Here is a 15093-nt window from a genome sequence, read left to right on the forward strand (position 1 = left end):
CTGCCTTCTTGAACTGCTGCAGTCTATGTGTTATAGGAACACCCAGAGCGCTGTTTGGGAGGGAATTCCAGGATTTTGACCCAGTAATACTGAAGGAACAGCAATATAGTTCCAAGTCAGGATGATATGTGGCTTACTATGTTAAAAGTAGACATGATTGTGTGTTAAAAGCGCATAAACTCATTGGGACTGTCAAAAAACTTCAAAACTGATTGAAACTGTCAAGATTGTCAAGGGATTTAACTCTGTGGAGTTTAAAAAAAAATCAGTGCTTGATATTTCACTCTGTCGGTTGACATAAGCCAGACTGTTATCATTACAGGATTTGTGCTGCATGAATAATTTTACAACCTAATATTATCACAGTGGGTTACGCTCCAAGTGGATAGAATAGAAATGTTTGTTTTCATAAGAGATTAGTTGAATGAATTTCAATGTATTGAAGAATTTAATCAGAGTGTTTTTTTAAATAATGATTTCATGAATAGACACATAACCTTATTTTGTATCAGCTTGGCTCCTGAAGTTTGTCAGTGGTGGATACTAGGTGAGTTGGCATGGAGGAATAAGGGAAAGGGGTTGGAGGGGGCATGGGTTCACATCAGTTGGCTCTAAATTGGCATAGAGGCTATAAAGGGCCAAGGGAGCAAGAGGGGGGCATGAGTTGGCATAGGGGCTATGAGGGGCCATGGGGGGTGGATAGAGGGGCATAGGGTGGTATGGAGGCTATTAGGGACCATGGGGATGGAGGGGTGGTGGCTGAGGGACATGAGTCAGAATGGATTGGCATTGTTGGGGTATGGGGATTGTGTGACAGGTGAGGGAGTGTGAGGGTTGGAGGGCTGTTTATAGTTTTGTTCATTTTCTTTATAACTCCAACAAAATGTTGGTGCGAAGAGGCAGGCCTTCCACTCAGCCCGCCTCTGCACTGACAGCCTTCCGCTCAGCCTGCCTCCACACCCGGCAGTCTCCGCACTCATTCCAGGAGCAGCGGGCCCCACTTCTAATCCAGCCCGCCCACCCCAAAACAAAAATCCAACCTTGCAAATCTCATTTTCCTGGGTTGGGATCGCAGAGCCAGGAAATGTCCCGACTCTGCATACCTGACCCAGGAGCGAAAATTCAGACCTTCATTACATAAAGGTATTAAGGCTTATGGAAACAAGGTAGATGGAGTCAAGATACAGAGCAGCCATGATCTAAGTGAATGACAGAATATGCTCGAGGAGTTGAATGGCCTTATCTCCTGTCTTGATGTTTTTATATTTCTGCATTTCCATATTCATTTGAATGACTTGTAATGAAAAAGAATGTTTCTCCTCACAGAAGCCAAAGTGGTTAATGGTGAATTTTTTTTATTCATTCACGGGATGTGGGCTTCGCTGGCTAGGCCAGCATTTATTGCCCATCCCTAATTGCCCTTGAGAAGGTGGTGGTGAGCTTCCTTCTTGAACCGCTGCAGTCCATGTGGTGTAGGTACAGTGTTGCTAGGGAGGGAGTTCCAGGCTTTTGACCCAGCAACAGTGAAGGAACGGCGATATATTTCCAAGTCAGGATGGTGAGTAGCTTGGTGGGGAACTTCCAGGTGGTAATGTTCCCATGCGTCTGCTGCCCTTGTTCTTCTAGATGATAATGGTCGTGGGTTTGGAAGGTGCTGTCTAAGGAGCCTTGGCGAGTTCCTGCAGTGCATCTTGTAGATTGTACACACTGCTGCCACTATGCATTGGTGGTGGAGGGAGTGAATGTTTGTGGATTGGGTGCCAATAAAGTGGGCTGCTTTGCCCTGGATGCTGTCAAACTTCTAGAGTGTTGTGGGAGCTGCACTCATCCAGGCAAGTGGGGAGTATTCCATCACACTCCTGACTTGTGCCTTGTAGATGGTGGACAGGCTTTGGGGAGTCAGGAGCTGAGTTAGTTGCCACAGGATTCCTAGCCTCTGACTAGCTATTGTAGCCACAGCATTTATATGGCTAGTCCAGTTCAGTTTCTGGTCAATGGTATCCCCCAGGATGTTGAATCAACCAAAACTTTTCAAAAAGAGCTGGATAAGTAACTGATTAAAATCCAGGTCGACAGTTAAAATAAATGTTTACAGAGATAATTCTAAGCTGCGTGGAGTACACTGGGACAATGGCAGTGTCTTGTCAACAGAAGGGAACTAACTGGTCTGGGATCGATAATGTTTGCTGTTGGGTTAGAGAGATATTCGAGAGTTTGGCTTGATCTGCCTTTGGAAGGTTGTGAACAAAACTTGCAGAATCTTTCTGAAAGCTTTAATTCATAGCTTCAATCAATGGAGTATTGTAAATGGTCACTGGGCAAAGCAGCTACAACGAACCAAGTTCCCTTTTTCTCAATGTGCATGCTTTCATGAGCCACTCTTGTGGCCTCTCGTTGGGCTGCAAAGCACCAGTTTCCCATCAGCTCTGACAGAGGCACGGACGAAGCCGTCTATCTCCCCAGAAGGAGTGGGAAGAGCAAAACGGAAATTTGAAGAATAAGGGAAGGGTCAAAGGAAAAATGTCCAAGTCAGTAAGAAGGAAACACAGGAACATGAGTAATATCGTAAGAAATAGGAACAGGAGTAGATCAGTTGGCCCCTTGAGCCTGCTCCGTCATTCAATAAGATCATGGCTGATCATCTTGTATTTCGATTTCCACATTCCCATCTACCCCCAATAATTTAGCCACTTGAGCCTGATCTAACATTCGGTTAGATTATGGTTGATCTGCCTCTTAACTCATATTACCCGCCTTGACTCTATAACCCTGACTAATTAATATCTTTAAGACTTTTAACAATCTTGCCTAACAGGACAGTAGCTGAAATCATATATCGGGACGTAATGTGGAACTACTAACTGGTTATAAAGGTTGCTGTTGGCCTGATCTGGTAGTCAGTTGATTCAGTCAGAAAATGTTTGTTGAGGGTTGACTTCACCAAGTCCGTGGTCAGATTTTTCTTTTGCTGTTCTGTTACTCGAAAATCCATCCAGAAATATGGCAACAGACTGCCTTTACTGTTGGGACAGAAGTGCATTTGTGAGAGGGTTGATTTCCGAGCAACACTAAATATTAAACATCTAATCCTGTGGATTCCTTGCTCCAGGTGTAATTCCCTCCACAGCACGGACTTTAAAGGAGAAAAAAATTGTATTTATTCAATACCAACAAAAACTTGTGTTACATAGCATAGGTTTCCCAGCTGTGATTAAATGAAACCTGGAGGTTTCATCACATGACTTGCCCCCACGCTCCAGCCATTAGTCGGCCAACACATCCATCCTTGTGACACACTGCCTCCCTACACCAAGTGGAAAGTAAAAAGACTCATTACCCAATTGGATGATGCTTGATTGTCAGCCAAACAGCCTTTTTTTTCCCCATTTTCAATATTTTTATATCTGGTAAAGAGAAATGTTCAAAGAAAATGACAAGAAAAACAATCTTTTTTCAATGTCTTGATGATTTTTCTCCAGGGTTGCACACAGGGATTGATCTTCAATTCCTGCAGGGTTGGTAACCCTAAGATAGTACCTCTAACAGAGCCAAACACCCCAAGGCCTATCACAGGAGCATTAATAGACAAACTTTGACACTGAGCCACGAGGCAATATTAGGGCAGGTGATCAAAAGCTTGGTGAAAGGGGTAGGTTTTAGGGAGCATCTTAAAGGAAGAGAGCAAGCTAGAGAGGCAGAGAGGTCTAGGGAGGGAATTCCAGTGTTCAGGGCCCAGGCAGGGGAAGACAAGACAACCGAAACTGGAGCAAAGAAAATTGGGGATATTCAAGAGGCCAGAATTGGAGTTATTTATTGATCTTGGAGGGTCGAGGAGGCTTCAGAGATAGGGAAGGGTGAGGTCATGGAGGGGTTTGAAATCAAAAATGAGAATTTTAAATTTGAGGCATTGCCTGACCACGAGCACAGGGATGATGGGTGAACAGGACTTGGTGTGAGTTAGGATATGGACAGCGGAGCTTTGGATGGATTGATGTTTACAGAGGTGAGAGGCCAGCCTCTCAGCATTGGAATAGTCGAGTTTAGAGGTAACAAAAATACGAGTGAACGTTTCAGCTGAAGTTGCTCTTATAACAATCTCTGAGGGAGAAGAGTTGACCAGGGTGTGAGGAGAATTCCTACTCAACTTCAATCAGGTGCATCTTTAACACCTAGCTGAACATCCAGTTGGCTTAATATCGCTTCCTCAATGCTGCACTGGAGGATCAGCCTAGGGTTAGGTTCTCAAGCTTTGCTGTGGGACTCAACCCCAGAATGGAGCCAAGCTGACCCTTTACACTCCCTATAAAGGTGTTGAGTCGTCTTGTTGACTTAAAAAAAATAAAATGTTTAAAATTGTAAAATCACAACTAATCCCAGCATCGGAAAATGTCACTTTTCCTTATGGATTGATGGATCACCGTTCTACCAAGTTTGCAGAGAGGGAAGGTGAGTGACTGAGTTTGAAGGAATTTTCCTCCTAGAGATTGTATGACATCATGGGATAAAGTTTCACAGACACCCTTTAGTGCCCAGCCTAACCAGCTAGTGATTGTTGACGGGCTACAAAATTGTGGATACAAAATTGGCTGAGGGATAGGAAACAGAGAGTAATGGTTAATGGGTATTTTTTGGGCTGGAAGAAGGTTTGTAGTGGATATATATATATACACATCTTGGTGTGCAGGGGACTATTTCAAAGTTTGCAGGCGACACAAAACTTGGGAGAATTGTAAACTGTGAGGAGGACAGTGTAGAACTTCAAAAGGACATTGTCACACTGGTGGAGTGGGCAGATAGGTGGCAGATGAAGTTCAATGCGCAGAAGTGTGAGGTGATACACTTTGGTACAAAGAACATGGAGAGATAGTATAAAATAAAGGATACTATGCTAAAGGGTGTGCAGGAGCAGAGAGATCTGGGTGTATATGTACATAAGTCATTAAAGGTGGCAGCACAGGTAGAGAGAGCTGTTTCTAAAGCATACAGTATTGTAGGCTTCATTAATAGGGGCATAGAGTACACAAGCAGGGAGGTTTTGATGAACTTATAAAAGACACTGGTTAGACTTCAGCTGGAGTATTGTACGCATTTCTGGGTGCCACACTCTAGGAAGGATGTGAACGCATTGGAGAGAGTGCAGAAGAGGTTTACGAGAATAGTTCCAGGGATGAGACGCTTCAGTTATGAGGAAAGATTGGAGAAGTTGGGACTGTTTTCATTGAAGGCTAAGAGGAGACTTGAGACTTGATAGAAGTTTTCAAAATCATGAGGGGTCTGGACAGTGTAGACAGGGAGAAACTGTTCCTGCTCGTAAGCGGATCGAGAACCAGAGGGCACGGTTTTAAAGTGTTTTGCAAAAGAAGCAAATGCGAGGTGAGAAAAAGCTTTTTCACGCAGCGAGTAGTTAGGGTTTGGAATACACGGCCTGGAAGTGTGGTGGAGGCAGGTTCAATTGAGGCATCTGATGATTATTTAAATAGAAACAATGTGCAGGGTTACGGGGAAAAGGCAGGGGATTGGCGCTAAGTTAAAATGCTCAGAGAGCCAGTGCAGACACGATGGGCCGAACAGCCTCCTCCTGGACTGTAACAGTCCTGTGATTCTATGAGGCTGTTGAACAAAAGAAAGCGTTGAACTGAACCTGGCCCAGTCCTCATCAAGTGTCCACCGCAGCACTTTACAACGGGAGTTACTGGATAATGGTTCAAAGCAGGAAACCTGCCTAAATACCGAGCCTGAGTGTTGTTCCCTATCCCACACACAGACCTAGGGCAGGGGTCAGCAACCTTAAAAACAAGAGCCCTTTTAAAAATCTATTCAAAAATGCAATACTTTAGGGGCTGCAATGCTATTACTCAAATGATAATAATAATGCAAACAAGACAGATACACATTTATGGATTTCGATGCAACACCATTTTACTGATGCTCGTAAACATGAATGTATTAGCGTCGACTAAAGAGGGCATATGATTATCACCACCCTTTTAAAAGGTTTTTACAGAGAAGTTTTAACTGAATGATACTTTCTCACAAGTACCATGTAAATAGAAGTTTTTTAAAACAAACCGAGCCTTTCAATGAGCATCAATGTTTTTGAGTGTCTATTGTGATTGGACAGCAGGCAAAGCAGAAGCCGTTAACGCGATGGCTCACGATGTCATTTCGGCTGGCAAAATAGCACATCTGTAACTTGTTATGACTTCTGATTCGAGCAAGTTTTTCGATGGAATTTCATATTTTTGTGATTAAACCTTTCACAACCTCTAGCTGTTATCTGTTAAAATATCCATTGTCGAGGGGATTTTTTTTTTTAGCTATTTGATGTCTCTTTTTAAAATTAGAAAGAGATTGAGATAACTATTTTCTAATAAAATTGATCGTGACAAAAAAATGAGTTTGATTGATCAAGGTTGGGAGCTGCACAAGAGTTCTTGGTGAGCTGCATGGGACTCTGGAGCCACAGGTTACCAATCTCTGATCACATACCATGTTAGATGGTGTCAACCCAGCTATACTGTGGCTTCAGTATTTAACGGTTGGAAGATAGGAAATGTAAGAAACAAACGTTTCCTCACCCGAAAGTGAAGACCTTCGATTTATTGTAGTACGATTTGATGGCTGAAGAGGTGAAAGCTTCTTTGACCTAAAAGAGAAACATTTGAACCAAACTTAGCCAGTCACTCTTTTTGTTGCAGGTCACTCCCAGTGTCAGGGCTGACAGGACCGGGCAGCAGTCGCAGGGCGCCAGAAATGCCACTCTCGGCCTTATGGCATGTGCCTTGCAGACAGTCAGCCGAGAGTTTAAAATCGAGGCCACTGAACTCCTGGTAAATAATGGAATCAATAGTTGTGCATTGTGGACATAGGAATAGAAAAACACCAGAGGCCAACCAAGTGAAAATGGGAAAGAAATTAAGAATGAAAAAAAAAAGCAAGTCAAAGGGGTTCTAAAATAGCCAAGGGTTTTTGCAGTATATTGCACTACGGCAGGCCCGCGAAGGCTCAGGTGTTATTTTATATAGACAGGAGGAGAGCTATGCTGCCCTAAGATCCCAGGAAATTACGTAGACATCTAAACGATGTGGGCAAGGCCTTATTTCAAGATCATTAACTGACTGCTGCTCCGGGGAGACCAACTAGGCCAAACTCTGAGGTATCGGATCAACACCCATTTTCCTGACACGCACTCTTTGCGCATCCTAATCGGCGAAAACGATCTGATAATCTACCCACCAATTCCATCCAGCAGACTTTACAGAACTGCAAAGTGACATTCCCCATTAAAGTTTAAAACAGGTGAATTTTGTCTAGCAGTTTAAAAAAAAAACAATCAAATGAACACATTTTTATGAGCTCACCTTTTCACCAACCTCCTTCATCGCTGATTCAAACACTTCAGATGCTTTGTCTGCATAATTGTTGTTAAAGTCTTTGTTCAATATATGGAGGTTTGCCACAAAGATTACCGGGAATTTAGGTTGGTTGACTTTCGGCTTTTCAACTGAGAGAAAGATTAAAAAGAAAGCTTTTGTTAGGTTTTCATTGGACGGGGCCAGATATCCTGGTTGATCAACATGCCCCCCATCTTGATGTTTTCAATTATTTCAATTTTGCCAGGGCTCCTTGATGCCTTGGTCAAATGCTGCCTTGTTCACAAGGGGAGTCACTGTCACCTCACCACTTGAGTTCAGCTCTTTTTTCCATGTTTGGACCAAGGCTGTAATGAGGTCTGGAACCCAAGTGACTCTGGTGGAACCCAAACTGAGCATTGGTGAGCAGGTCATTGCTGGGTAAGTGCCAGTTGATAGCACTCGTGATGACACTTTCCATCAGTTTGCTGGTGATCAAGAGTAGACTGATGGAGTGGTAATTGGCCGAGTTGGATTTGTCCTGCTTTTTACGGACAGGACATACCTGGGCAATTTTCCACCTTGCTGGTAGTTGTACTGGATCAGCTTGGCTAGGGGTGTGGCTACTCCTGGAGGAAACTATTCACCTCGCCTCAACTCAAGACAGATTCTTGAACGATGGAGAAGTCTAGGGTTATTGGGAACGTACAGGAAAGTGGAATTGAGGCCAAGATCAGATCGGTAATGATCTTACTGAATGGTGCAGCAGGCTTGAGGGGCTGAATGGCCCAATCATGCCCCCATTTCTTATGCTATTAACTACTTCCCGTGGTAACGAGTTCCAGAAGTTTTTCCTGAATTACCCAGTGGATTTATTAGTGATTATCATATTCATGCCTTTTAGTTCAGGACTCACCCACAAGTAGAAATATTTCTATGTCTACCCTATCAAACCCTTTCATAACCTTGAAGACGCTTCCTCAGTCTTCCCTTATCGGAGAATAAAGTCCCAGTCTTTTCAATCTTCCCTGATAGGTATAATCTCTGCTTGCTGGTATTATCCTAGTAAATATTTTTTTTATTACCTTTGCCAATGTGTCTGTATCCAATGTGTCTGTATTCTTTTATAGTATGGAGACCAGAACTGTTTGGAGCACTTAAAGTACGGTATAACCAAAGCTCAATACAAGTTTAACACACTCCTCTGCTTTCCAATTCTATCTCTCTAGAAATAGATGCCAGTGCTCTGTTGTCTTGCTTGCTTGCAAGTGATCCTAGCCATGCCTCAACTATTCTTTTATTTTTTTTTTAAAACAAGCTTATAAAACAAGTACTGACACAAGTTTCAGTTTAACTCAAGCCAATAATGTACCTAGGCCAGCGGTTTGGATTTTTATGCATGAGGAGATATCTCATTTCTTTGGTCTATATTTAAAACTACGTCTCAAGGGCTGAACTTTATGTTGATCGTGGTGGTTCTGCTCCTCACCTAAAAGTCAGGGGAGAGACCGCCTCCATTTGACTGGCTAGCCTCGCAACCATTAAACTGAAATCCCGATTAAAAGATTAATGACCTGGACACTGCTATGAGTCAAAATCTGGAGAAAAATCCTCGGGTTATTAAACAAAGTCATATTTCCCCATTTTCTTTTAAACCTTTCATTCATTTGTTGAAACCATATAAGCATAGAATGATTACAGCACAGAAGGAGGTTATTCGGCCCATTCTGTCAATGCCTGTCAATGTCCAATTCCATTCTGAAAACCACTCTCTCGGGCACTGCATTCCAGAACCTAACTGCTCGCTGCATAAAAATGTTTTCCCTCATGTTGCCTTTGGTTCTTTTGCCAAGTCGGTGCCCTCTGGTTCTCAACCTTTCCAGCAATGGGAACAATTTCACACTCTCGACTCTGTCCGGAACTCCCTCATGATTTTTATTGGAAGCGGGGAAAAGAAAGCCTGTTTGATTCGCACTGAAGATTAATCCAACTGGGTATGGAATTGATTCATTTTCCAGTTGGTAGGGGAATGTACTACATCATGAGTATGGGTGACCAATGGTGAGAGTGTGGGGCTGGGCCATCAAAAGGCTAGGGGGCCGCGCGATAGAACCTCCAGGAATATATCCAGCCAGAATTTTTAGTCCAGCTGCCAGTTGGACTGAAAAGGATGTAAATGACCAGTTCCTCTTCATTTATGTGAGGCTGTGAAACAGGTTTTCTGAATTCTCCACAGATGCATCCTGAACTACTGAGAGTTTCCAGCATTTCTTATGACCATTGTTAACCCAAAATGGCCACCATTTATGAACGGTGAGCAAGATATGAGCAGTTTGCATGGACATTGGATCCAGGGTTACCAACTCTGGTTAAAGCATTCTTAGAGATTCCACCACATGACCTCTTGCCTCCAATGGTCCCTACCCAGTCAAACAGCCCCTTCTCTAATATTTCAATAAGTGAAAGTGTTCAAAGTAAATGAAAAAAGAAGACGCACAATCTTTTTTTTATAAACACACTATGATTTTTCTCCCAGACGTTTCTTGTAGCAGTGACCTGGAGATTAGTCTTTCAGCCATGAAGACTCCAGAGTCAATCCAGGAGAATTTGGCAACTCCATGTTGCTCTGCTGTCTGCCCACCTGTGGCCTCCCCGCTGTCTCATGGACAACAAATCAGCTAAATAATCACAACAAGCCACTTAGTTATTTTGGTGTTGAGTGGTTGCAAAGTCTCCCTCGTTTGCTGGTTACCACAGTGATGCAAATCCGAATGGGCCTTTTGATTTACTTTAGCCGAGTGTAATTTATGCTCAGTGACTCACACCTGCTTTCTACATCCCAAAGGGATAACTTTGGCTGTTTATTCCACGGTTGTCTACCCTAATGGCCTGACAAACAAAGTGGAATGATGTCAAAAACAAGTAACACACCATGAGCATCACTGGCATTTGTCACAAGTTTAATGTGAAAATATTTATTGATCGCGACTAAAATAAAACCTACGTAATGTTACATCTTAGGGGATGCACGTTATATTTCCAACTCTATAATGTCACCTGACTTTTGCCCCTGCCTCAACTCATCTGCTGATGAAATGCTTATCTGCGCATTTGTTAACTGTAGACTCGACTATCCCAATGCACTCCTGGCCGACCTCCCACATTGCGCCCTCTGCAAATTTGATGTTATCCAAACCTCTGCTGCCCATGTCCGAACTTGCACCAAGCCACGCTTCACGCATCTTCCTTCCCTGCTGGCCTACATTGGTTCCTAGTCAAGCAAGTATCTCGATTTTAAAGTTCTCATCCTTGTTTTTAAATTCCTCCATGGCCTAACCTCTTCCTATCTCTGTAATCTCCTCCAGCCCCACAACCTTCTGAGATATCTGTGCTCCTCCAATTCTGGCCTCCTGAGCATCCTCTATTTTAATTACTCCACCATTGGAGGCCATGCCTTCAGATGCCAAGACCCAAAGTTCTGGAATTCCCTTCCTAAACCTCTCTGCCTCTCTTCCACACTTTCCTCCTTTAAGATACCCCTTCAGACCTACTTTTTTGACCAAGCTTTTGGTCATCTGGCCAAATATCTTTATGTGTGGCTCAGTGTCAAATTTGGTTTCACAACACTCCTGTAAAGAGCCTTGGGATGTTTATTATATTAAAGGTACTTGTGGTAATCTGAGGTGTAATACACCTTTAAGAGAATGTGAGCAGATTGACCACGTGACTGTAAGAACCAATAGCTGTGTAGCGCGGGCTACCATGTTAATGTTAGTCTAGAGTTGGGTTTGGTTGGAGAAGCACATATCATGTTAGTGCTCTGTTGTTTGTGTAAATAAGTAGTAAGTGCTTCATTTCATATTGGTCTCTGTGCCTGCAGTATATTATAATCGACTCACCTGCTATCAGATAAACGTGCAAATGGTTCGCGAGCAAAGCAGCCCCATAGTAGAACATAACAACTGGCGACGAGGCAAAACATGATGACACCAAGGAAAGACACAAAAACTCAACTGTAGTGAATCAGCCGTACCTTGCAGGCCGATTGTAAGTACAGTACAATTGTAAGCCTTCACCATAGGTCATTGAAGCTATCACCCTCCAGTGTGCCACAATTTGGCCGCATTGAACCTTTTGACCAGACCACTGATGACTGGTCACATTATCTTGAACGCCTTGCGTTTTTCTTTTTGGCCAATGACAGAGGTGGGCGATTCCCTGATCGACGTGTGGCAGTAAAACATTCGGCCTCATTCTGGGGAACCCCAGATTCCAAGAGCTTTGACGAGTTGGTAAATCTTGTGAAAAGCCACTTTCAGCTGAAACACTCAGTAACAACGCGGCGTTTTAAATTCAATTCGAGGTGTCGCGCCCCTGGAGAGATAGTGGCTTGCTGTGTAGCAGCCTTAAAACAATCGACAGAGCAACTGTGAGTTCGGAATGTCGATTAGTGACACGTTAAGAGACCGATTAGTGTGTGTGGTGTTAACGAAGATGCATTCAAGAAAGGTTGTTGTCAGAAACAAATTTAGACTTCAGCAAGGTGCTGGAGTTGGCGCTTGCATTGGAGAGTGTGGTTCAGGGACTTGGGAGAAATCAAGGGAGCACAAAATGGTGCTGTTCTTTACGTTGAGAGGGAGGCACTGGCTAGAATGGCGTGGAAACGCAGGGCCCTGTGGAAAGGCAGGAAACAGCCGCCATTAACAGACCAGCAAAAAGCAATGGCTTGACGGATAAAAACCACATTCATAACTGAAACCAGACAGCTTACAAATGAACAACAATTTAAAAGAACCAAGTGTTTCTACGGCCATCGCAAAGGGCACATTATGCGATATCCTGAAAGAAAGATTGAGGCCAAATTTCAAACAATAAGGCAGAAATCGTGAAATTTATATAATGGAAGAGCCAGAAGAAACAGAGTCAGATTCATACTCGCTACACAACTTAAAAATGGGTAAAACAGAGCCAATCTACGTGACAGTAGAAGACAACAGAATACCCCTTCGAATGGAGTGGATACAGATGCATCCACGACAGTCATAGGGGAACAAACGTTTAAGTATCTGAATGGAGGACACTCACTACAGCTGGATTAATAGATGCCAGACTAAAGACATATACTGGCGAAAACATGCCAGTAAAAGGTATATGCAAGGTTCCAGTACAATAGAGAAGCCAGTCTGCTAACCTACCCCTGATAGTGGTAGCAGGGGAGGGTCCAACTCTACTTGGTTGGAACTGGCTTAAGGAAATAAAGTTGGAGTGGACGGAGATTTTCCAACTCAGAATGAAAGATCTGCTAGAATTATTACAGAAATATGCCTCTGTGTTCAGGGAAGAGTTTGGTAAGATTCAGGGGTTGCAAGCCAAAATCCACGTGGATCTTGGAGCAACTCCCAGATATTTGAAGGTGAGGCCAGTCCCCTATGCATTACGAGAAAGAGTGGATATTGAATTGGACAGGCTGGAAAGGCTGGGAGTCTTACAACCTGTACAATTTTCCAAACGGGCAGTGCCCATAGTCCCAGTACTAAAGCCTGACCAGAGTGTGCGAATATGCAGGGATTGCAGTTGACAAAGTAGCCAGACTAGACAGGCATCCTATGCCAAAAATTGATGAATTGTACTCCTGGGAGCTGGGAGGGGGAACCGCATATCCGAAACTCGACATGAGCCACACTTACCAGCAAGTCAAGCTAGAAAAGGCCTCTCGGGATTTTGTGACTATTAATACACGTAGGAGGTTATGCCAGTATACCAGGTTACCCTTCAGAGTCTCTTCGGCTTGTGCCATTTTCCAATGGACGATGGAAAATTGACTCCAATGTCTACCCCATGTGATGGTTTATCTCGACGATGTCCTAGTAACAGGACTAACTGATAAAAAACACCTGGCTAACTTGGAAGAGGTATTGAAGCATTTCTCACAAGCCGGAGTACGCTTGAAAAGGGAAAAAATGTATCTTCCAAGCAAAATAAATTATTTACCTGGTCATAGGGTCGACTCGCAGGGCCTTCACCCAGTAGGAGACAAGGTGAGAGCTATTCATGTGGCACCAGCCCCGAAAAATGCCACATCTTGGGAATTGTTAACTACTACGGTAGTTTTCTCCCAAATTTGTCAACAGTACTGGCTCCATTATACAGGTCACTCGAAAAACCACAGGTGAACTTGGCAAGCCCCACGACAACAGGCTTTTACAGCAGGAAAGCGGTTACTACATTCATCGGCCCTGTTGGTGCATTTCAACCCAAAGAAAGAATTGATTTTAACCTGCAATGCGTCGCTGTATGGAATGGGGGCAGTACTCTCCCACCAGATGGCAGATGGCTCCGAATGGCTCATTGGCTACGTCTCAAGAACACTCAGTGTGGCAGAACGAAGATACCCAATGTGTTTGGTGTTAAGAAATTCCACCAATACATCCACGGTTGCCACTTCATCATTGTATCCGATCACAAGCCACCACTAGGCTAGTTTGGGGAAGATAAGGCAATACTCCCAATCGCCTCGGCACGCATCCAGAGGTGGGCACTGATTCTAGCTGCTTACAGATATGCTATTATCCACCAGCCAGGAAGCCAGATTGCCAGTGCTGACGTGCTGAGCTGATTACCTCTAAAAGACAGTAATGTGAACGTCCCCATCTAAACTTTCTAGATTCATCACCGGTGAATGCCAAACAGATCAGAGAATGGACAAACCACGATCCAGTTTGTCTCACGTCAGGGAACAAGTCTTGCAGAGATGGTCTAACGAGCCAAAGTTGGATGAAATGAAGCCCTATTTTAACAGAAGGCACGAGCTCACCTGCCAGGCTGGCATCTTACTGTGGGGGGGCGAGAGTCATTGTGCCTCCCAGAGGAAGACAACCATTATTGATAGATTTGCATAGCGCTGACCCCGGCATTTCCAGAATGAGAATGTTGGTGCGCAGCTACTTATGGCGGCCAGGGATGGACACTTAAATTGAAAACATGGTCAAGACGTGCATGCAGTGCCAACAGGTGCAGAAATTGCCTCCTTCTGCCCCACTGCATCCTTGGGAATGGCCAGGAAGGCCATGGGTCCACCTCCACGTTGACTACGTGAGGCCATTTTTTGGTTACAATGTTGCTCACTCCAAATGGATGGATGTATACGAGGTGCAATCACTCATGTCTGCGCCACCATAGACAGGTTGCGTTAGAGTTTCGTGATACATGGCTTACAACAGATAACAGTGTCTGATAATGGGACGGCATTCACCATCGGGGAATTCCAAAGGTTTACAAGTCTCAATGGCATAACACGTGGCAAGACCTCACCATACCACCCTGCACCCAATGGTTTGGCCGAGAGGGCAGTCCAGACCTTCAAGGCTGGAATGAAAAAACTAGAGGGGGCCTCCTTAGCAACGCGGTTATCACATTTCCTGCTCAGCTATAGGACTACGCCACATACGACCACTGTTATTGCCCCCACGGAGTTATTAATGAAGAGACGTCTCAGGACACGGTTAAGCCTCATAAGGCCAAACTTAGGGGGGAGGGTGGATGGAAGTCAGGAGGCCCAGAAAAATGAACACGATTACTACAGTCTTGAAAGAAGCTTCACTGTAGGAGAAGCAGTTTTTGCAAAGAACTTTGGAGAGGGGCCCAAATGGCTATCAGGTGAAGTCAGTGCAGTGACAAGAGCCCTGTCCTACCATATATCCGTTGAAGGTCGGATAATCAGGAGACCTGTAGATCGCCTCAG

At 44.0% G+C, this 15093-nt stretch overlaps 1 protein-coding gene across 1 annotated transcript in view; it reads right to left on the minus strand.

Annotated features, from left to right (window-relative positions):
- tmprss6 (transmembrane serine protease 6) overlaps positions 1-15093 on the minus strand; it is a 70713-nt gene that overhangs the window by 39033 nt on the left and 16587 nt on the right. The window contains exons 3-5 of the mRNA XM_078531598.1: positions 7362-7504; positions 6579-6646; positions 2863-3020 (exon numbers count right to left, since the gene is read on the minus strand). Of these exons, the coding sequence (XP_078387724.1) occupies positions 2863-3020; positions 6579-6646; positions 7362-7504 (369 nt within the window). The remainder of the gene's footprint in view (positions 1-2862; positions 3021-6578; positions 6647-7361; positions 7505-15093) is intronic.

This window comes from Cetorhinus maximus, chromosome 29 (assembly GCF_964194155.1).
Source record: "Cetorhinus maximus chromosome 29, sCetMax3.hap1.1, whole genome shotgun sequence".
NCBI lineage: Eukaryota > Metazoa > Chordata > Chondrichthyes > Lamniformes > Cetorhinidae > Cetorhinus > Cetorhinus maximus.